The sequence below is a fragment of the Denticeps clupeoides genome, chromosome 20, assembly GCF_900700375.1.
Source record: "Denticeps clupeoides chromosome 20, fDenClu1.1, whole genome shotgun sequence".
Lineage (NCBI taxonomy): Eukaryota > Metazoa > Chordata > Actinopteri > Clupeiformes > Denticipitidae > Denticeps > Denticeps clupeoides.
Genome location: NC_041726.1, coordinates 4,792,268 through 4,813,848, shown reverse-complemented (window position 1 = coordinate 4,813,848; position 21,581 = coordinate 4,792,268). Strand labels below are relative to the sequence as shown.

General features: G+C 47.0%; 1 protein-coding gene across 5 annotated transcripts in view; it reads left to right on the top strand.

Moving 5' to 3' along the window:
- Positions 1-21,581, top strand: part of elmo1 (engulfment and cell motility 1 (ced-12 homolog, C. elegans)) — a 71,969-nt gene that overhangs the window by 13,525 nt on the left and 36,863 nt on the right. The window contains exons 1-11 of one of the 5 annotated variants that reach the window (XM_028963431.1): positions 2,409-2,548; positions 10,661-10,790; positions 12,141-12,181; positions 12,360-12,432; positions 12,583-12,633; positions 13,800-13,969; positions 15,373-15,408; positions 18,674-18,773; positions 19,013-19,164; positions 19,305-19,383; positions 20,992-21,033. In XM_028963431.1, the coding sequence (XP_028819264.1) occupies positions 10,713-10,790; positions 12,141-12,181; positions 12,360-12,432; positions 12,583-12,633; positions 13,800-13,969; positions 15,373-15,408; positions 18,674-18,773; positions 19,013-19,164; positions 19,305-19,383; positions 20,992-21,033 (822 nt within the window). In that variant the 5' untranslated portion in view covers positions 2,409-2,548; positions 10,661-10,712. Of the gene's footprint in view, positions 1-2,408; positions 2,549-10,660; positions 10,791-12,140; positions 12,182-12,359; positions 12,433-12,582; positions 12,634-13,799; positions 13,970-15,372; positions 15,409-18,673; positions 18,774-19,012; positions 19,165-19,304; positions 19,384-20,991; positions 21,034-21,581 lie in introns of those variants that run through there. The other 4 variants (XM_028963430.1, XM_028963433.1, XM_028963434.1 and 1 more) reach the window with 4 other exon arrangements.

The following is a 21,581-nucleotide window of genomic DNA, read 5'->3' as shown; positions in this document are numbered from 1 at the left end:
CATCATAGGGTTAATAATGTAAAAAAATATATTTATTTTACATAATCTTGCACAACATAGTAACGGGCTGTGGACGCTGCATAGACTCATTTTATTTAAAGGGCCTGGTGTGGACTGGAGGAAAAGGGATCCCCTCTGCTGATAACGTGGAGAGCTACCGCGATTTTTCCCGATCGCAGCGACTGCCCGATCCCCCACCTTGCCTGGCGCGAGAGGGCCACGCATACCCAAGTCCCGGAGCCCCAGCGTGGCGCTGGTGGCGCGAGCTTGTGAAACGGGCAGGGGATTATCGTCAGGCCATCCTTGATGAAGTGCCTTAATCTTCCCCTCCCAAAGGCCCCCTGAGAGAAAACAAGAGGGCCAGGGCCTGGCAGAGGGGGGACGGGGCGCATCACACATGCGTCTCCGGGGAAACCGCTTCAGAAAAGTAGGTCACTGAGGTGAAAACGCCACGCGAGGCGTAATGCAGATAACCACAAGAGCACCGTGGGATTTTTTGCATCTTGACTCACAACGACTAATCGATAAGATCAATTTATACGGATCAGTGTACGAATCGATTAGGTACAGCAAATAAATTTAAAGAGCACCAGATGTGTGTGTAAATAAGGGGTCAAACCAGGTACCTTATTCACGTTGTGGCTGACATGTTTAAAAAAAGGTTTTTATCGGAATTCAGCCGTGGTGCAGAGATGTCCCAGGACGCGCCGTTTCGGTGTCTCTTGCTTTATATGCTAATGAGGAGGAGAGAGGCAGGATGAGGAGGAGAGCGGCCTATAGAAGTTGAGGGGACATTCGCGGAAATGACGTCATCAACACCATTCACCAAACACAACATTTGGCGAAGCAGGAAGTTGTGTCAGCATTCTGGGTGGAAAAAGCATGAGAAACGGGAGGTAACCTTTCCCCCTTATGATGTCATAAGGGGACAAATTCCACATCTGACCGTCTGAGCTGCTGCTGAGGGCAGTGGTGGCCTAGCGGTTAAGGAAGTAGCCGTGTAATCAGAAGGTAGCCGGTTCGAATCCCGATCTGCCAAGGTGCCACTGAGCAAAAAGCACCGTCCCCACACACTGCTCCCCGGGCGCCTCTCAGGGGCAGTGGTGGCCTAGTGATTAAGGAAGCGACCATGTAATCAGAAGGTTGCCGGTTCGAATCCCGATCCATCAAGGTGCCACTGAGGTACCACTGAGGTGCCACTGAGCAAAGCACCGTCCCCACACACTGCTCCCTGGGCGCCTGTCATGGCTGCCCACTGCTCACTCAGGGTGATGGGTTAAATGCAGAGGACAAATTTCACTGTGTGCACCGTGTATCACATGTGACAATCACTTCACTTTATTTACTTTGCTCTCTGAACGGTAAAGCAGAACGACCGGAGCACTCTTCACGCCTATCGCCATTTCTAGCCACTGCAGGACCACAGACAGGCTCGGGGGAATCCGTAGTGACGTTAAATCATTGCACAGCCACATTTTAACGCCATGGGACCTTTTCTAAAAAAATGCTACGAGGTGTAAAGCCCTTTCCACAGCTGATTCTCTATTTCTCATTCAAGTCCAAATTGTGGTCTGGTCTTTCTGTAGGTGAAAAGCCTGTTGCCCGCCCACAAGAGGCCATTAATTCATCATCCGCTGTCATTACTACGAGGGCTGACGTAGTTGAGACCGTTGAGTCATCAGGGTGGTAGTGGCCTAGTGGGTAACACACTCGCCTATGAACCAGAAGACCCGGGTTCGAATCCCACTTACTACCAGTGTGTCCCTGAGCAAGACACTTAACCCTGAGTGTCTCCAGGGGGGACTGTCCCTGTAACTACTGATTGTAAGTCGCTCTGGATAAGGGCGTCTGGTAAATGCTGTAAATGTAAATGAGTCATTAGACGCCACCGTCGCATCACCAGACGGGCGAGCCGACGCCATGCCGAAGAAGGCCGGTCTGTTGATTGTTAGCACGAGCCGCGCGGGCATATCGATTGCGGTGACTAGCGGCAGTAACCTCTAGAAGGGTCACGCCCGCCCAGCCCACCACTATGTCCTCCCACGTTCGGAAATTAAAGGACTTTCTGTCAATATTCCGCTCATCCGGCTTGCCGGAGATTCGTTGTGTTCTCATTTACATCTGAGGCATTTGGTAGACGGCCTTATCCAGAGTGACGTACAACATGCTCCCATGTTACCATCCATGAAGTGATTGGTCTCAACTTCAATCTGTGGAATTCTTGCTTGTGAACGTTGGTCCACGAATTTTCTTCTTCTTTTCTTCTTCTGTGCTTGTTGGGTCGTGCCCCATATTTTGAACCTTGCCGTTTTTTTTTTTCCGTGTGTGCGGGCGTCGTGGATGCCAGACTCATTTCCTCTTCTCGTGATGCACGCCTACTTCCTCCTTCTGTACTCCTCTCTCTCTCTCTCTCTCTCTCTCTCCCTCTCTCCGTCTTCCGCGCTCATCTCTCCTCCTCTGTCCAAAAGCAAGGCCGGTCCACCTGCTGGGGGCCCGTTTCGATGCCAGCGCGCCGTCCGCCGGGCCCCGTTGCTCTGAAGGTCTCCGGGTGAGTTCCTCTCACGTCTGGAGGGAAGCTGCAGGGTGTGGCCTTACCCGGCATGTCAACCTCTCAATTACCCACAACCGCCGGCACGGCCACGGACTGGCGCCGGGCCGCCGATTGCCGGTTTGCCATCTGACGGGTCGACGTGCATCATCTTCCGTTTTGCCGTCACCACGTAACGCTGCTGCCTTCAACCCGCACGTGTGTGTGTGTGTATGTGTGTGTGTGCGCCGTTGCTGCTACTTCTACGGCTTCATTTAGCCCGTGCTAATTGCAGGGCCCTTCAACCCAAGGAGGAGAAGAAAGGAGAAGTTCCTCCTCGAGGTGAGACCCCCCGGCACGGGCCGAACGCTAATGGGCTCTCGGCGCGAGAGGTGAAGGGACCTCTGCTGGAGTCGTTCGACAGGATATCCTGCTGTTTACGAAACCAGAGCCGGGTCCTGTCTGCGGTCGGTTAGGGCGGGGCGTGTAAGAACGCTAAAGCAAGACTTCTCTCTCTAGCCGGTCGCTGAAAATTTGAACAATTAAGTTTTCATTAGCTAAATACCAAATACTCGTGGCTTTTGGACCCTGCAGCCCTGTGGTGTAATATCCCCCGTGGTGTAGGCTCAGTTTTAAGGTTTTAAGTTATACCAAACGCGCTCAGACTGACTTAATGCCGTTTGGGTTTGTTCTGGACGGGAATTGATTCGTTCGCTGCTTGGACATTTACATTTAAATTTCAGCTTTTACCAGACGCCCTTATCCAGAGTTACTATCTGGATACTAAATGTAGTTACAGGGACAGTCCCCCCCTGGAGACACTCAGGGTTGTCTTGCTCAGGGACACAATGGTAGTAAGTGGGATTTGAACCTGGGTCTTCTGGTTCGTAGGCGAGTGTGTTACCCGCTAGGCCACTACCACCCACTGGAAGTGAAGGCTTCCATCAACCAAGGCACATCTTCTCCGCGTACAGAAAGTACTTGCGTCATCGTTGCAAATAACTCATTTTGACCAACATTGACAACGGCAAGTTTTCCGAAAGCTTGCGGAATGTGGGGGCAGTACCAGTGGGAAAAGTCGGGTTAAAACATGGTGACTATTTCCAGGATGCTTGTTGTCGTCAGAAGACCGGGAGGCCGTGCCGGTTCTCCCACGGAGAGGGAATATTAATATTATTATAAATCACCCGTGGCTGTCCGTAGCCAGTGGCCGCGGCGATGCGCTAACTGCAGGGCCTGTTCGCTGCTGCAAGGTCAAAGGCATTCCGCGGATTTACGTCTCCGTAGTGACGTCTCCGAAGGGAACCAGCCTCGCACTTTAGAAAGTTTGTGCCGGCTTTGATTGCGCCGCGCCACTGTAGGTTCAGGTACAACAGCGAAACGTGGTCAAAATGAGATTTTTCTTTACGGGTGTAAGGGGTTAACTGATTTGGTTCATGACATTTCATTGTTTTTATACTTTCAATATGATTTTCGGACAAATTAATGTGTTTTTTTTTTTTTTTTTGCATTTGCATGTATAATACGTGCACGTTTGACTGGCTTTGTGTCACCGAAAGCGGCAGTCATCAAACCTTTGGGGCTGAAACAGGAGGCCAAACATGACCAAGGTGTGTGTGTGTGTATGTGTATGTGTGTTTGAGAGAGAGAACGTGAAAGGCGAGAAGCTACGAGAAGGGCTCGATTTGGGCGCCGCAATAACTCTCAGGCTGTCGGTGCTCCTTTGTGTCTCCGCTGCTTTTGTAGCTTCCCGTGCCGCCACCCCACCGAGCAGGACTGCCTCTTTGTGGACACCTAAAAGGCCCAGAAGTTACGAGCCGTCCTGATAACCTGTTCTCACGCTCAGAAACTGGGAACGTGGAAAATGATTCTTTTTTTTGCTGTCAGGTTTAAATTATTTTACATTTACGGCATTTACCAGACGCCCTTATCCAGAGCGACTTACAATCAGTAGTTACAGGGACAGTCCCCCCCTGGAGACACCCAGGGTTAAGTGTCCTGCTCAGGGACACAATGGTAGTAAGTGGGGTTTGAACCTGGGTCTTCTGGTTCACAGGCGAGTGTGTTTCCCGCTAGGCTACCACCACCTGATAGTTTTAGGTGGTACAGAGAGTCCTTTGTCGATTTGCCATTAGCATTGTGTGGTTTATATTAGCTGGTGCGTCGTCGTACCGTAGCAGTTCGGCAACGCAGCAAAAACTGCCGACTCACTCCTATCGGCACCGTCGGCCCTCGTACGAGGTTGTTCGGAATTTGCACATCCCTCCCGGCCACCTTCCCATGAGCGCTTCCTCCGTCGCCCTCATGCATTATTAAGTTGAAACCGTAGCCGTCTCCCTTTTCTTCTAAATCAGGGACGGCCGTCCCTAAATGCTGTTCTTATGTCTCAGCGGTGTGTGACCTTGTCCATTGAAGCTATATACTGGGTGATTCACTGGAAAATAAAGCCAAAATGCTAAAACAAAAATTGTAATATTTGCACTTTTACTTGTCCTAGTGTTTTGAGACGGGTACTCCGATAATGCGGAACATCCTTTAATTTCAATGTATTTAAAAACCTGAAGGTTTTGCAGACATTTGGATGTAAAATTTTTACAAATAACCCAGAGATTCAAAGTTTTGATTATATATGTTATAATGAATAGTGAATCAGGCTTAATTAAAATATTCATACAACGCACCACCTTTTAACTCTTAGTACTCCTATCATATGTTAAACTGAACAGCACTCGTGTAGCTATTAGTTCAGTGACATTGTCATCCCGTGCATCACACCATCTCGGTCGTTTTAGTTGCATATATTGGTTTTGCATAAAAATTATTTTGTTGAAGTATTGCACAGTTTTGACATCCGTTATACATTGAAATATTTGGCGCTGTAGTTTTGTCTGAATGCTTATAGAGTTCACAGAATTTTATTGTGGATGTTCGTTTTAACCAGTGAGACTGTGACCCGTGCATCACATGGCAGGTTCTCAAACTGCTTATATGGCTTTGGTCATAATTTTATATTGAAGTACCCAGTAGTAAAGCACGACAATTACTGCATACATATCACACTTGTTCATAGTTCTCACCACTAGTTATGGGAATAAATCATAACTGCTATCAAAATGTCCAGTGCATCACGAAGAGAATCGTCTTTATTTTTGTTATTATTTTCATAGAAGTTCTATATAAAATATATCCTATATAAAATATATAAAAAAATATGTGTAAAACAAGTAATGGGTTGTGTGTATGCGTGTAATCAGTAATTACTAATATATATATATATATATATATATATATATATATAAAGTATGCGTGTGTCTGTGTGTGTATATATAATAAACTCTCTCTCTCTCTCTCTCTCTCTCTATATATATATATATATATATATATATATAAATAAACTTCCTTTAAAAGGACTTTGAATCTTATATTAAAAGTAATACAGAAACCCAAAACTTTGTGAGCAGCAATGGCTTTGTGGCTTTTGCCTCCCCCCGCCATCATTTGCTGCATGTTGACACAGCATGTGGAATGCTACAGCTAGTAAAACGCGGAATGTTGCGTCCCCGTCCCAAGAACGTAAAACCAACCTAGGCTTGACCACAGACAGACGTGCTCAGCCATGCATATTTGACGTTTAGCGTGGGGCTTCGTGAGTATTGACAGCCTGTCTGTAACAGTGGCGTTGGCAATAACCCTGTGGACCTTCATGAAATAGCTTTGTTCTCTATTCCGCTATTCTGAGCCCCACCTCTAGTCCTCCGCATCCTCTGCAGCGATGGGCTTTCTCGACCTGGCCCCCCAAAAAGCAGATAAGGCCCCCCGGTTAGTGTAGCGTGGAAGCCGGCTGGGTGGGAGTGGTGATTTAAATTACAGCAAACACTGGTGAGCCCCCGGGTACATTCGAGCCGGGCCAAGCGAAAGCTGCCTGCGCCACCGGTATTGGAAAAATCTAAACCCAAATTGCAGAGGCTTGGACAGGCAAGGTTTCATACCGACATTACGCATACATACCCATACGCCTTCTTTGGTAAAAAGCCATGGAAACGTTAACAAACCCTTTTAATATCCAAGATGCAACGGTTTATTGGTATTAGTTGTGATATTTGGAAGTACCAGTAGAGGGAGCAAACGAGCATTGTAACTTACAAACCAGCATGGTAACGTCCGCACCGGAGAACATCCCAAAAACGATTTCACCCACATACACACGCCTCTGGGTGGCGCTGTAAAACTCTTCCCATCTAGTCCTCCTCTGCAGCGTGTTGCGTTGTTGTTGTCCTTGTCCACTCTTTGTTTCACTCCAGAGCAAACGCTTTGTGTCCCCTAAAAACACCGGTCCCGTGTGGAAGCAGACCACGATCAGTAATAAACGTCATGAAAATGTCACTTTGTGAGATTATTATACATTAATAAGAGTCCCCCGGCCTGTCCATGTCCCAGCAGTGGCTAGAAATGGCGACAGGCGTAAAGAGTGCTTTGGTCGTTCTGTTCTGCAGAATTCTGGAATTTGTCCCCCTTATGACGTCATAAGGTTACCTCCCAATGCTCATGCTTTTCCCGCCCCTCCCCTAAATAATTATCTCCACTGACCGCCGTGGCTTCCGAACGTGTGAAGCGTTGCAGTTGCTCGGTGGTTGGATGCTCTCCTCCTCGTCCCGCCCCCCTCTCCTCCTCATTAGCATTTAAAGCTGCAGACACCGAAGTCTCACCGCGGGACCGGATGAAAGTGGCTGCAGTTCTGCACCGAGGCTGAATTGCGGAAAGACACCTCAGATGCAGAATTAGGGGACGGCAAAAATGTGCTTTAAATCCACTTTAGTTTCTCTCCCACACTATATTCAGCAGAATCATTAGGCGTGCTGGCTAATGTTTTAATACTTCGAGGCCTCCAATAATCAATATTTTATCGCCCCCCCCCCATGCAATTTGCCGGCCCCATTCACTCACCTGTAATAAAAGATCAGGAGACGTCAGCGCGTGTGAGCGGGAGGTCGTTCGGCCGCTTTCAGGCGTTATGCATGAAGGCCTCCCGGTTGGCGCCGGCGTCATTGGTGTTTATTGGTGCGTTTTGAAGCCGACACGAACGTGCTTTGCGTCAGTTTCTTTTCCGGCTGTTAGGCTTATCCCCGGTTCGGGAACAGAAAACGAACACGCCTGAATGAGCTCGGAGCTCAGAAAAGCCCCCCCAAAAAAACAAAATCTAGGACAGATGGACTATTGACCAGACAGCTGGGGCTTTAGTGTTTATGGAGGCACGCGGATCAAAACGTTTCGCCTTTTAGGATTTTTTTTTTTTTCCGTTTCCTGCCTCGAAAGATGACAAACATGAATGAGACGCGCGGAATAAATAGACGTGGCTGTTGACAGGCTCGCTTCCATGGCAACGGGACCTCGGAAAATGTCTGAGATTACGGGGTGAGTCACGGCGCCGTGTGGCGGCGTCACCTACGTGACCGCCGTCTTCCCGCGCACACCTCCGGCGATGCCCTGCGGGGTTGTGGAACCGGACCAAAAGGCGGGAAGGGCCTTTAGATGCACCGAGGGCGCGAAAAAGCCCCAGACAGGCCGGCAGAGCAGATATGGTCAATTTAAACAACAACAACAACATGTATTTCTTATAGTGGTGGCCTAGCGGTTAAGGAAGCGGCCCCGTAATCAGAAGGTTCCCGGTTCCACTGAGGTGCCACTGAGCAAAGCACCGTCCCCACACACTGCTCCCCGGGCGCCTGTCATGGCCGCCCACTGCTCACCAAGGGTGATGGGTTAAATACAGAGGGCACATTTCACTGTGTGCGCCGTGTGCTATGCTGCTTTGTATCACAAGTGACAATCACTTCACTTTACTTCACTTTACTTTATATAGCCCAACATCACATACAGTATGTCTCGATGGGCTTTGACAGGCCCTACAGTTGACACCCCAACACTTGACCCTTCTGCACACAAGGAAAAACTCCACACAAAAAAACCTCTAGGAGACAGAATAGAAGAAAGGAAGAAACGTTGGGAAGGACTGATAAAGAGAGGGACGGGACGCCCTTCCAGGGTAGAGTGACCCTGAAAGGGGTGTCAGTGCAGGGTTGGTGATTGTCCAATAAGAGAAAACGGCGGCATAATGAGCCCCGCGTCGGGCTAGGGGAACAAATAGAAAACATTACAGGACTGGCTGCTAGTTGTCTGTATCCTGGAGAGGAGGAATGAACAACCCTCCCTGGTCCATTTTGTTGGAGAAACCCCGGTCCCTTACGTATGTCTCACATGGACGTGGCACAAATTGTGTTGCCAGGTACCTGAATGTTTCTGCCAGCGTTCACGTCCAAACTGCACGCAGAAAGTTGCTAAAGTTGTTTACTTAGATAAACAGATAAATACAATTTTTATTTTTCCTCTGTAATACTCCCGACAAGAGAGTTTTTTTTTTTCCCCCACTCGTTTTGTCATTCAGAACCACCCAATCTGGCAACACATCTCCTCCCTTCCCTCTAAATTGCCCTTGTTCATCATACCACATCATACCACCAAACCAAACATGCTGATGGATTATTAGCTCCCATATTCAAGAATTGCCGCATACAAATTTAGCTCCAACAAAGCAAATATCTAAAATCTGCCACGGCTGAAGACGGGCTCCAAAACATCCCATAGACCGTCGAACTGAAAGCCTTCAACATTTCTCATTCCACTCATATGTTTTCTGCATTCAGAGACACAACACCGTGCCACGGAGGCGGAAACGTTGACAAGCATCTGCACCGAGTGACGGTTTTTGCTTTTAATTCGTCCCCTGGCTCAGCGTCTCTCCAACAAGCTCCATAGTGAGGCTGTCACGTCCAGTCATTTATAGTCTGCCTCACTCGGCGGTGCAGCGGGCTCCGGGATTTGGAGAGAAATACTTTGCAGGCCCTGCAAATCAGAGGGGCTTAGGCGGCGCCGCGTTGGTCCGGTTCGCTCTGCCGAGCTCATCTCCGCGACCCAGGGCGCCGTTCTTCCAATCGCGCCCACCGGCCGTGCGGTTTTTCGAGAGGGGTGAAGGTGGCCTCTTCAACGCTCCATCGCCAGCGCCGCCGGATTTCGCCCGCACCTCACCCGCCTCGGCTCCCGCTCCCGGCTCCGGGGCCGTGACACACGTCGGGCGGCGCGCTACGGCCGGAGGGGGCTGCTGCTGCGGCCCCTCTGACCTGCTGCTGCTGACCTCATGTCACCTGGAGCACCTTCCTTGTCCTCACGCAGTCCCCTTCTCCACCTCCTCTCGGCGCCGTGGCGATTCATGGTTGCTAATGACTTGGAGGGAGGGAACATTTGTCGTCTACTTGTTCTGCTCTGCTTTTTGGTGGGTAGAAATTTAAAAATGCAGTAAAAAGGAGGCCTGTGCTAAAGGTTTCTGATCGTTAGTAGGGACGCACCGAGACACATCGGAACCTGTCCATTTTACCCTCTTCGACATCAGCCAATCAGCAAAATGGGAGGCTTTTTAAACCGATATTTTGCTCCCCGGCTGCTAATCGGTATCCCCAATCCCATGTTAGTACTTATGAATACTTTACTAATGAGTTATTACCATCTTTATTAAAGGTCATTTCGTAAACGTACACGATTTAATTCATTCATACTGTGTACAGTAAATTACTTTTTAGATTTCTATGTTACACTGGAGGAAAAACGTACCAATATCTGCATCGGCTCAAAACTGGTGCACATACTGAAATTTTGATCATAGCCGTGTTTCCATTACCACGAAACACAAAAGCTAAAGCAATAATTTAAGTATTTATGAACTGCCCATTTATCCCCCTAATTTAACGTGGGTGATTTGCAATTTAACTTTGCACAAGTTTTACCTACGTACTTATGCTGAACTTGACTGTTGGGTGACACATGTTTGATGTGCTAGTATCCAGTATTTTTGGATCAAATCTTAATTTGAACACTTAAACCTGTGTGTAATCGTTTTATTTTTTAAAGCAGTAAAAAAATCGAGGGAGCAACTAGTCAATTTGAGTTGTTATGCGAACTTCATTCAGAAAATGCAGCGATTTTATAATATTATTCTGTTTAAAATGTGTTATTGTATTTTCAGTACTCCGTTCTGTACATGGGCCAGTGTGTAATTGTGCTTGCACGTGTGTTCTGTTGCAGGATTTGATGAGAATCGGTCTGCAGTGAGAGGGTCCGCCCCATCGACTCAGCCATGCCGCCGCCTGCCGACATCGTAAAGGTGGCCATCGAGTGGCCGGGCGCCTTCCCCAAACTCATGGAGATAGACCAGGTCAGTCGGTGTTGGAGAGGGGTCCTCGGTTCGAGCCACGTTTGATGTGTAGGCCAGGGCCATGTTTTGTGGTGATGCGCCCCAGAAACGCTCTGAAATTCCAACTGAAGGCCGGCGTTTGTGAATTCACAGCGCTCGCAGTGTGGAGGCACCCATGTTGCACTCTGGTAGTTTAACTTTTTGATTTAAAAAAAGAAAGGGCGTCGTGACTCATCGATATCGAGGCGCTGATAATCGTAATCGAATCAAATCGAATCGTGAGACGCGAAGGTTCATGCCTCTACTAGAAAGTAATGAGCTGGTCAAATATTGAGATGCTTCAGCCACTCTTGTCAGCCACACAAAAGACGATTCCTGTCTGACCGCAGCCGTGACTTCATCCACTGCGATGGTTGGAGAACCCCCGAGGAACCCCCCACACAGAACACAAGAACGAGTCCATGCCTGGTTCCCAGATGAATACACGTGCTGTGTTATTTATATACATATCCACGTATGTGGGATGTGCGAGCATGTATGTGAATATGTAGAGTTATTATTCTGTGCGGCTCTTCTGCTTTCACGGCCTCGGGCGCCGGTGAGGATGTAAGCCCATCCATGTAAATCCACGACCTCCAGGATCAGCACCATCGACAGCTCCTCGCTCATTATTGACTGGCTGGATGGAGGAAAGATGCGAAGTCGTGCGGCCGAGTCCCAGGCCGGCGAGTTCTTGAAGGAGGAGTTTGATTTTGCGGTGCTCTGCATTCAGGTCATTGGTGGTGTTGAGACTGCCCTACTTAAAGGTTCTGGGCTGCCGTCAGCGCCGGCCTCTGGTCGTAGTTTTTTATTTATATATATATATATATATATAAATTTATTTATTGAGGTAATTTTTCAATTTACAGACATACAAGAAACAACAAAACACACATCCTTCATATAGATTCAATTCAGCAGTCAACCACATCACTGTGCAAAGGCAAAAAAAACTTCAACAATAGATTTTTACTCAATGTAACAATGTGAATAATAATGACAATAAAAATACAAATATGAATATATAGTCACCTAGGTACTTAAAGCAAGAGTGGAAATAGAAATAAAAATAGAGAACAAATAGGCTCGCAAATGTCAGCACTGCCGATATGGTCGTAGTTTCTCGACGTGATAATGGGGGGGGAAAAGGGGGCGTCGCTCACGGTGACGGCCTTTCTGAGTCGCCACCAGTCGAACCTTCATTGGCCTCCACAATCGTCTGTTCCCATTTCCCAGACGCCCACTTCCCTTCCCGCTTCGAAATGAATTCTGTGATTTATGGATTCTTTTCCTGATATTGTTTTTTCTTTCCTCTCCGTCCTCCAATCCCAGAAAAAGCCGCTGTCAGCCATTATAAAAGAAGTGTGTGAAGGGTGAGTCCAGTAATGCTTCCTTCATAATGGCTTTTTGGAACCATTTACTACCTGGTGATGAATGAAATCTTTCTTTTCTTCATGTGTGCGTGATACGATTGCATTCTTAATGTTGGGTTTGTTAAGAAGGAAACGTACCTTTTTATTTCTTCTTCTCACAATCACTCTTGTTTTATAGGTGGTCTGTGCCCAACCACGACAATTACGCCCTGCAAAACGCGGACGCCACCAACTTCTACATCACGGAAAAGGTCGGCCAGCCCCTCTCAGGAGGTCAATTTTTACTGAGCCTCCGAAATAATAACGCGGCAGACGCATGAGCACACAAAAGCCCAGCGATTCCACTAATGAAGACCCGTAAAATCCCAAACCTTCTTCTTTCCTTGTTTTGTTCTCCCCAGAACCGCAATGACATCAAGAACGGCTCCATCCTGCGTCTCACCAAGTCCCCGGTGAGTAGCACGTGTGTTTATCTCATCTGGTTAGCCTGAGGACAGCTCTCCACTCCGAGGGTCTCCTGGCTCCTGCGAATTTAATTTATTTATTTATCTACTTACTTACTTATTTATTTAAAAAAAAAAATCTCTTTCCCGCTACGGCGCCATAATCCCTCGGACGTGAGGTGATAGATCCACTTCTTCTTTTCAACATATCCCTGAAAGAGAAGTGTTCCCGTCTTACCTCTGCAGTCTAGACGAACGGAAAATGCGATACCGGTGGAGGGAGCCAAATACGATATTTTGTAGGCCAGTGAAATATTTTTTTGTCATAGACAAAAAAAAAATAAAAATCTAGACCAAACGAAACTGCTTAAAAAAAACTGCCGAACCAAGTAGATGGTTTGAATTAGTCTTGGAAAAGAAGGGGTTGGATTTATATCTCGTGTGTGTGTGTGTGTGTGTGTGTGTATATATATATATATATATATTTATATTGTATTTGGGCCGGCGTTGTTAGTACGCACTAGAGCGGCATTTCCGCGAAATAAAAACCGGACGCGGAGAAGTGGGCCGGGGCCGTTTACTCCGGGTACAGGCTTGATATGCAGCCGTTCAGCTCGGAACCGCCGTAGCCGCGCGATGTCTTTTTCAGGTATAGCGGCGTGCTGGTATGATCATACTGAATAAACGCGCACACGTCTACGTTTCGACTGGTTTCGGGTGGGTTTGTGGAACCATTGTGTCTTTGAATAAGTCACTCAACCCACTGTTGGTCCAAGGGAGATGTCGTCCTTTAGGAAAATTGACAAAAATGTGCATTATTAAGGTCAATTCGTCCCAGTAAAATACAGACCTGCGAGGTATTCCGCGTAGCAGAGGGTGTTAGTAGCCTAGTGGGTAAGACACTCGCCTATGAACCAGAAGACCCAGGTTCAAATCCCACTTACTACCAGTGTGTCCCTGAGCAAGACACTTAACCCTAAAATTGCTCCAGGCGGGGACTGTCCCTGTAAAATACTGATTGTAAGTCGCTCTGGATAAGGGCGTCTGGTAAATGCTGTAAATGTAAAGATGTAAATTTATTCCGCGTAGCGTTTCCAGTAGTAGCAATACGAATTTTAAAATGTTTTATTGTTTTCTGACGTTAAAATGCCGCCGTTCGGTTCCGCATGCCGCAGGCCAGCACGGCTCAGGAGCTGCACGAGCGCATTCAGTCGTCCAGCATGGACGCCAAGCTGGAGGCGCTCAAAGACCTGGCGACCTCGTCCCGCGACATCACCTTCGCCCAGGAGTTCATCAACCTGGATGGCATCACCCTCCTCACTCAGATGGTGGAGAGCGGGACCGAGTAAGTCCCGTCATGTCCTTGTCCCCCTGTTTCTCTCCCCCACTCACACTCTCGTATAAGTAATAAAACACGTTGGTGTTGGGGCTTCATTTGCACTTTATCCTTCGTTGTGACCGACCGGAGGACGGAAAACGCAATTGGGACCAGGACCGCGAACTCACTCAGATTCACTCAATGCGTAGCTACAAACACCGTATCGTAACGCATGAGCTCTCCATAATCATGACGTCACCCCATTCGTGGCTGACATCATGCGTATAGCCCTCGTCGGTCCTGCATTTACGTAGCGGGGGTCCGCACACGGCCTCGGGGGGAGTGTCTGAGTCCAAGGTCACGGCGAGGGCAGCGTTTTTTTTGCTCGCACGGAGAGGCTGCAAGTGCTCCGTTGCAGCGGACCAGAAACGCATAATAACGGCGATGACGTTGAATTCCGAACGAAGTGGATTTGGCAGCCCGGCCCCGCGCTTCCTGTTTACCGTGCCGCTGTGCCGCAGCTGAGCCCGGAGCCTGGGACCTAATTATTCCTCCTCCGGATCGGTCAGCCCACACGATATCCCGGCGCTCTCACCGGCAAGGTCGGCCCGCAGCGAACGGCCCACCCCCCCCGAGCCAGGTGAAGCCGAATTCGTTCCTTCGCTCGGAACGTTCACGAGGAGAAGAATCCCCACATCTTTATTGTCTTAAAAAAATATAATAAAATCTCTGCACGTCCCGAGATTCCTGGCCTCAGTAGGATAAATGTGCAGGTTGCTGAAAAGTCCTTTTCGTTCTTTCGTTTCCTTCTCCTCCTGGTTTCCACCTCGGCCCAGGTGGCTGCATCTCTTAAGTCCTTCCACTCCTTTATCCTGGTGCCAGCAGAGCGGTGCCTCGGTGCACCTGGTAAAGGAAGGCGTTGGGGCGCCACCTGGCGGCCGGCGCTGGGGTTGCTCGAGGCCGTGACGAGTGAGCGAAGGGCACAGTGCAATTCAGCATAAAAGAAGCCGCTAACGGTCACTTGAATGCAAACTTTGCAAATGATCGGCGTCCAAATGGCTTCTCGGGACGCGGCTCCATGCAGAAAGAGTGTGATGAGCGACGCCCAGCTTTTTCACACGTTTTTTTTTTTGCTCTTGCCTGCTTGGTGTTACGCACATCATTCTGTTCTTTTCTGTGACCTTCACCCCCACTGGCTCCAGATGGGGGTTTTTGGATATTGGGTTGCACATTTGCACAGAACAAAAATAAAAAAGGTTAACCTGGTCGTATGTGTCAGACCATCCCGTGCTGCCCCGCCCTCCCCCGTACAGGTCTTAGTTTCTGACAGGTTGGAGATCAGTGTCTCTTGTCCGTCACGTTTTGTGTTTTTTGAGTCGGTTGTTGGCTGTGCTGTTCTCCCTGACGTCAAAGTTTTTAAATCTTTGCAGACGGTATCAGAAACTACAGAAGATTATGAAGCCCTGGTAAGCCCCGCCCCCAGCTGGATAACCACCCTGGCTTCCCCCCGTACCCCACCCTCTCTCCTAATATCCTGACTGGGTTTGCATGAACTGGCTCTGATCTGGTCTCATTTATTAATACAGATCGGAAAATGAATCGTGGCTGCCACTGCACTCTCTCTCTCTCTCTTCCTCTCTTTTTTTTTTTAATTTGATTTGTTTTTTCACTTTTCATGTAACAAGAACAACATCCTTTCTTATTTTGCATGTGGTAATGGGCAAGATTTACGACAAACGGAGAACTCCAAACAGGAGACTTTAGGACACAGCTAGAGGAAACCAAAGTTGGACTCATATTGTCATGTGGAATATGGTTATATACACGACTAATAAAAGTCATAAATGAAAGAATAAAGTCTGCCTTCTTAAAAGTGCATGATATGATTCAAGTTGTGTTCAAGTGTTCCTCAGGGAACAATTCTTGGTACCCTCTAAAATCTCAATTTCCTCATGCTTGGTGGTGGACATCCTATCAGTGATGGGGATTGTTGGATGGGTTGTCAGGGATTTTTACATGTAGTTATTATGTTTTAAGAGAACCAGTTATTTTTTGTATTTTCATTTTTTTGTTCTCATTGCTGATTGGTCGTTCAGTTCCCTGAAGTGCCCAGTGCCAGGTGCAAAAGCTTACTCACCAAACAGTTAATGTATGGACTGGTGTACTTCAACTACTCAAGTACTGAGGCCCTGTGCTCTGTTTTAACCCCTTGCTCTTCTCAGTCTTTTTATTGTATTTTTTCTTTGTGAACAAAAATTCTAAATACATTATAAAGTTAATCATGATAAACATTCTTCCTGCTAGATTTGTATGTTTTTTTTATATATACACACACAAGTGTGTGTGTGTATTCTGTGTACCTTTTTTTATACCAAAGGGTTTTTCTTAGATCTTAAAAATTCAGGAAAAATTCTCTTTTTTTTGGGGTTGATCTGAATATTGCGGAACTGACCCTGGTGAAATTTGACACAGGGTGGCAGTGTAGCTTCATAAAAGACTTCTAGTGCTTCTCTCAAAATTACTAATGATTTTTGCTGTAAATTATGGCTTTAAATAATGATGCGGGTTATGGAATTCCCATCAAAAATTGGTGTAAAGGATGGTGCAGACGGTCGAATTTTTTAGCTGTTTTTACATGCAGTACATTGCAGACATAATAGTCACGTCCTTGACGTCCTCGGCAAAAGCGGTATTGATATCAATGCACACACACTGAACTATTTGGAAATTATGTGTTGCTAATTCCATTTTCCATTTATTCACACTGTAAAACAAAAATTATACACCTGCGAGGTGGGGGGTGGGGGGTTTACTCGGTTTTCTCCTCCCAAGTCAACCAATCTGCATTGACCTTGATCGTTCCTGATTTTCCCACCAGTGTCAGGCTCTGCAAGGACACACATGCACAAGCATCTTGGATGTTTTTCCAGCACACATTTTTTTTAAAATCCTCCACGAGATGCTCCTTTACTGCACCAACGCCTGAAAGGGCTGAAAGCGGCCGCCTCTCACGCTCTCACAAAGAAGCTTTTCCGAGCCGGCATAGAGCCCTGGGCGAATGAACCTGTCTTGAGCTTCATTCACTGTTTGAAGGGCCTGTTGATGAGATCGGGCTGCTCTGCGCAGCGCTTCGGCAGCTCTCGTCGGGCAACGCGGCCATACGACCCGCTCACGCTCGCCCCGTTAGGGCCTGTTCTGTTCGGTAAAGCTGGTGCCCCGTTGGAAGCAGAACCGCGCCCTGGCCCTCTTCTCACTATTTGGGCCGGTAAATCACTGTCTGCCGCACATGCTTGAGTGCTGTTTTGTGGCCGGGACTGTTGCGGTCATGTTACTTTACACTCAACGTCAAAGACCTCCTGTCCATACTCTGTGTTCAGTTAGTTCAGACACTTGAGTAAGAAGGGATGGTAGTAGCCTAGTGGGTAACACACTCGCCTATGTACCAGAAGACTACAGAGTCACAGGTTCAAATCCCACTTACTACCATTGTGTCCCTGAGCAAGACACTTAACCCTAAAATTGCTCCGGGGGGGACTGTCCCTGTAACTACTGATTGTAAGTCGCTCTGGATAAGAGCGTCTCATAAATGTAAATGTAAGAAGGGAGAACTATTCGAAGGGAGGTTATTGCAAGATAAAGTTAAACCGTTATTAACATTGACGTGGGGTCATTTTAAACACCAGCACCATTGCTGCCTCTGCTTTCACATTTTTATAAATATTTTTTGGAATAAATACATTATTACTATACCACCGAGAAGTTGTTCAGAAACTTTGAACTCTTATGTACACAAGCAGTCCAAAGTTTGAGCAGAGCTACTGTGGCTGTTGTGGAGAATCCAATGCAAGAAGCATATTTAATTTTTTTTTTTTTGAGTCGCCCATTTTTTTTTACCTTCATGGCGGCTTTGTTCACTATTGTCATCATCGGAAGCTGCTCGATGAGATGCTCATTAACATTAGTGAACGATAAGAAAGTGTTCAGCATGCTGTTTGTTTATTACTTAACCTCACGTGTTCTCTAATGTAAATTCATGTAAGACCCATAAATGAGTAGTTGCATCCAAACTTTTGATTGGTAGTGTAAAAGACGTCAATTGAAATGTTTGAAATAAGTGTCCATATTTTTCCACTATGGCTGGGTTCTTGCCATTGGTTCGTTTCTATAGAGCAGGGTTGCTGTGGATTGGTTGACCTGAAATGGAAATAATCCGAGGCTCTTATCATGAAAACATGAAATATGCCTGTTTTATATATGCGGTGGCAGGAAAAATTATGCAATCGTATCTGCTGTTAAATGGATTTTTTACTTTTTTCAAGTCTAACCCGCCTTAACTACACTGGAACTGAATGTGCTTTTGAACGATTTCTCCGACTACTAATGCCATAACTCGGCATGAGGCTTCTGTTCGGCTTTTTTTTTTTTTAAGTTGGCCTCCCGCCGCTGCTCCGAAACGACTGTCGCTCTGTCTGTAAAAAGGCTTCCTTCCTTCTCCGAGCGTCTCCATCTGTCCTGGCTGATACTCGCCCTCTGTTTTCTCTGTTTCTCTCTCTATGCCAGATGCACCCTTGCTTTTTTTTTTTATTTTTTTTTTTTTTTTTATATATAAAATATTTCCAGCCTGCCTTTCAAACCCCACGACCCGACGCTTGTGTCTGTGTGGGGCATAGCTGGACGTGACACTATTGGCTGTCCCCCCCCCCCCTCTTCTTTTTGTCTCGTCTCTTGTAGCTTCGGAGACCTGCTGTCGTTCACGCTGACTGCCTTCGTGGAGCTCATGGACCACGGCATCATTTCCTGGGACACCTTCTCGGTAGCCTTCATCAAGAAGGTGAGATCTGGGCACACCGAGCAGTTCCTTCTGCTGTGACCTTCATAAAAAGCAAACACGTCTTCAAGCATCGTTAATCCAGAAAAAAATGTCCATGTGGTTACCAATAAATATTAACGTTTGATTAAAAAATCCCAAATGATGTTTCGTTGCTGCCGTGAGGGTATTTAACTGGATTCTAATGAAGGGGCGCGAAGCACTACAGACAGTTCAGTCACAGCGGCGGCGCTGTGTTACAGATTGCCAGCTACGTCAACAAGTCTGCAATGGACACGGCTGTGCTGCAAAGGTCTCTGGCCATTCTGGAGTCCATGGTGCTGAACAGCCAGGACCTCTACCAGAAGGTGGCGCAAGAGATCACAATCGGCCAGCTCATTCCACACCTCCAGGGGTAAGGGCCTAATTTCTGAGTGGAATCTGTGCTTTTCCATGACGCGTGCTGATGGGGAAAAAACAAAAAAACAAAAAAAATGATCTGATCCCAGATCAGCGGCGTTGCAACGGGGCTGAGTGCTGGCCTCTGTCTTGCAGGAGTGACCAGGACATCCAGACGTACACCATCGCCGTGATTAATGCGCTGTTCCTCAAAGCCCCGGAGGAGAAGAGACAGGTATCCCCGCGGCCTCCACCTTCTGCCCTCATCGTCCCCTAAAATCCTCTCCTGAGCGAGAATGGGACTTCAGTGCGTCACAACACCGGCTCTCACCTCCTCCCTGTAGATATATTTAGACTTTTACCAACCCGGTGGCTTCTTGCCAGCGCGCTCGGCGCGTCCCTCTGCGGATTCTGCTCGCTGCGCCGCATGTTTGGCGCAGATGTGGGCTCTTGTCTGGGCATGTAAATGCGACTGAGGGACGGTGCCTTGTTGGCTTCTGTTATCGGAGCTACTGGGTGTGATAAATGATTGTTTAACTTAAAACTGATTTAGTAATAGTTACAGGTTAGTTATAATTTGAGTATGTACAGTAATATTTAGGCCAGTACAGTAATTTAAGACTTTTTTTTTTTAAAGACATTTTAAGTAGCTTCTCCTTAAATGGCGTAAACCACAATTTCACTTTGGAAGTGAATTTTGGGATATGCAAATCTGGACTGACTGTGACGTATGTGACATTTCTGCGCCGGTCTGGCCTGCAGTACGTCCACTGCTACACTTGCTCATGCTGCTATATAATAAGAACAGCAATACCACAGCAACAATTAAAATAATAGTTGAATGTAATAGAAGCCGGTATAAATGGTGGTAGCAGCCCAGTGGGTTAGATGCTCACCTGTGAACCAGAAGACCATCGTGTCCAAGACACCTAACCAAGAGTGTCTCGAGAGGGACTATCCCTGTAACTACTGACAGTAAGGCGCTCTGGATAAGGGGGGGGTCTGATTAATTCCATAAATCTAAAGTATTTCAAAAGGGTTCAGAGTGGGAGCAAGTCACAAAATCAGTGTAAAGGCTGATGTGTAATTAATGACTAGTTAAACAAAATCAATTTATGAACCCACAATTTAAATAAAATACAGTGACGTATAAAAAAAAAAAAAAAAGAGTTTCTCACATGCAGTTAAAAGCGATGGGGAAAATGTGTGTTTTTAAGCGATGGGATGGGGAAAATGTGTGTTTTGGATTTGAAAGTTGCCATTCATGGTAACAGCTAATAATATGAACAAGTAATTTAGTTGCACTTTGAATACTAATAAATAACGGGTAACATGATCTCTCTGAAGCATATGAGGTACCCAAGCTTTTTTTTTAGCTCATGATGGGTCGGGACGCTTGTCTCGCCCCCCAGAGTCTCGACGAATCCAAGAAGCTAATGACAAGACATCACACCCCACTCATCCATACTCGGTCTTTATGGCAGACGTGGAGAAAAACCCGGCAATCTGAACCCGCGCCCCGCCATGCCCACTCCACCAGCACTTATCTCTGCACTCCAAGTCGAAATTGGCTTAAATTGTGCGTTTAATGCCGCGACTCGGACCCGCGCCCCTCTCCCCGTTTTTAAATTGCGGGTCATGTTCTCAAGCGCTGTTATAATTACCGGGGCAAATATAATGTCGTAATGCCTCAGTGGATCTGTTATTATGAAGCCTTCCGCAAACGGTGGCTGCACCTCTAACGAAATGCTTTGCTTCCTTCTCCCCTGTCCTCTCCTCTCGCTCACTCGCCCCCCCCACTCACTCCCTCACTCTTTCTTTCTTGCTGCACTCGTATTGGTAGTTTGATGAGAACAGTGCGAGCATCCTTGATTGTCCACTTACAGTAAGTCTCCCTTGATTTAAATAAGTTTTCTCATTAGGCGTAGAGGTGAAGTGCCCCCGCAGACTTTCACCCTTTTTGTTTGGCATTCGGTGGCACAGATTGGTGACAAATGAAAGGAGGGACAAATGTCCAGTTGCGAGTGATCGCCTCTGTCCTACGACCAAGCGTTTATTTCCTGACACGGGACCATCGAGTGGCGGTGATGAGAAAAGAGTGAAAATTATGTAGGTCATGTGATGTGACGCTCCGTTGCCAGATTTAAACCAATCTGAATCTGTAGAGTCTGTGACGAGTCACAAGAAAGGTTTGTTTTTCCATTCATCTGTCACCCATCTGTCTTTAGTAAAGCATGCTAGCATTCCGTTTCTTTGCATTGTATAACATGTGGAAATGAACTCAATGAAAGAAATAGTAGAAATGGATAATCATTTTTTCATTTGGGTTTCAGTTTATTTTAACTTGACAGACAACCTTTGCCTTCAGAACAGAGAAATTTTGAATTTGCTGTTAGGATGGAGAAATTACGAATGCACCTACACCCAAAATTG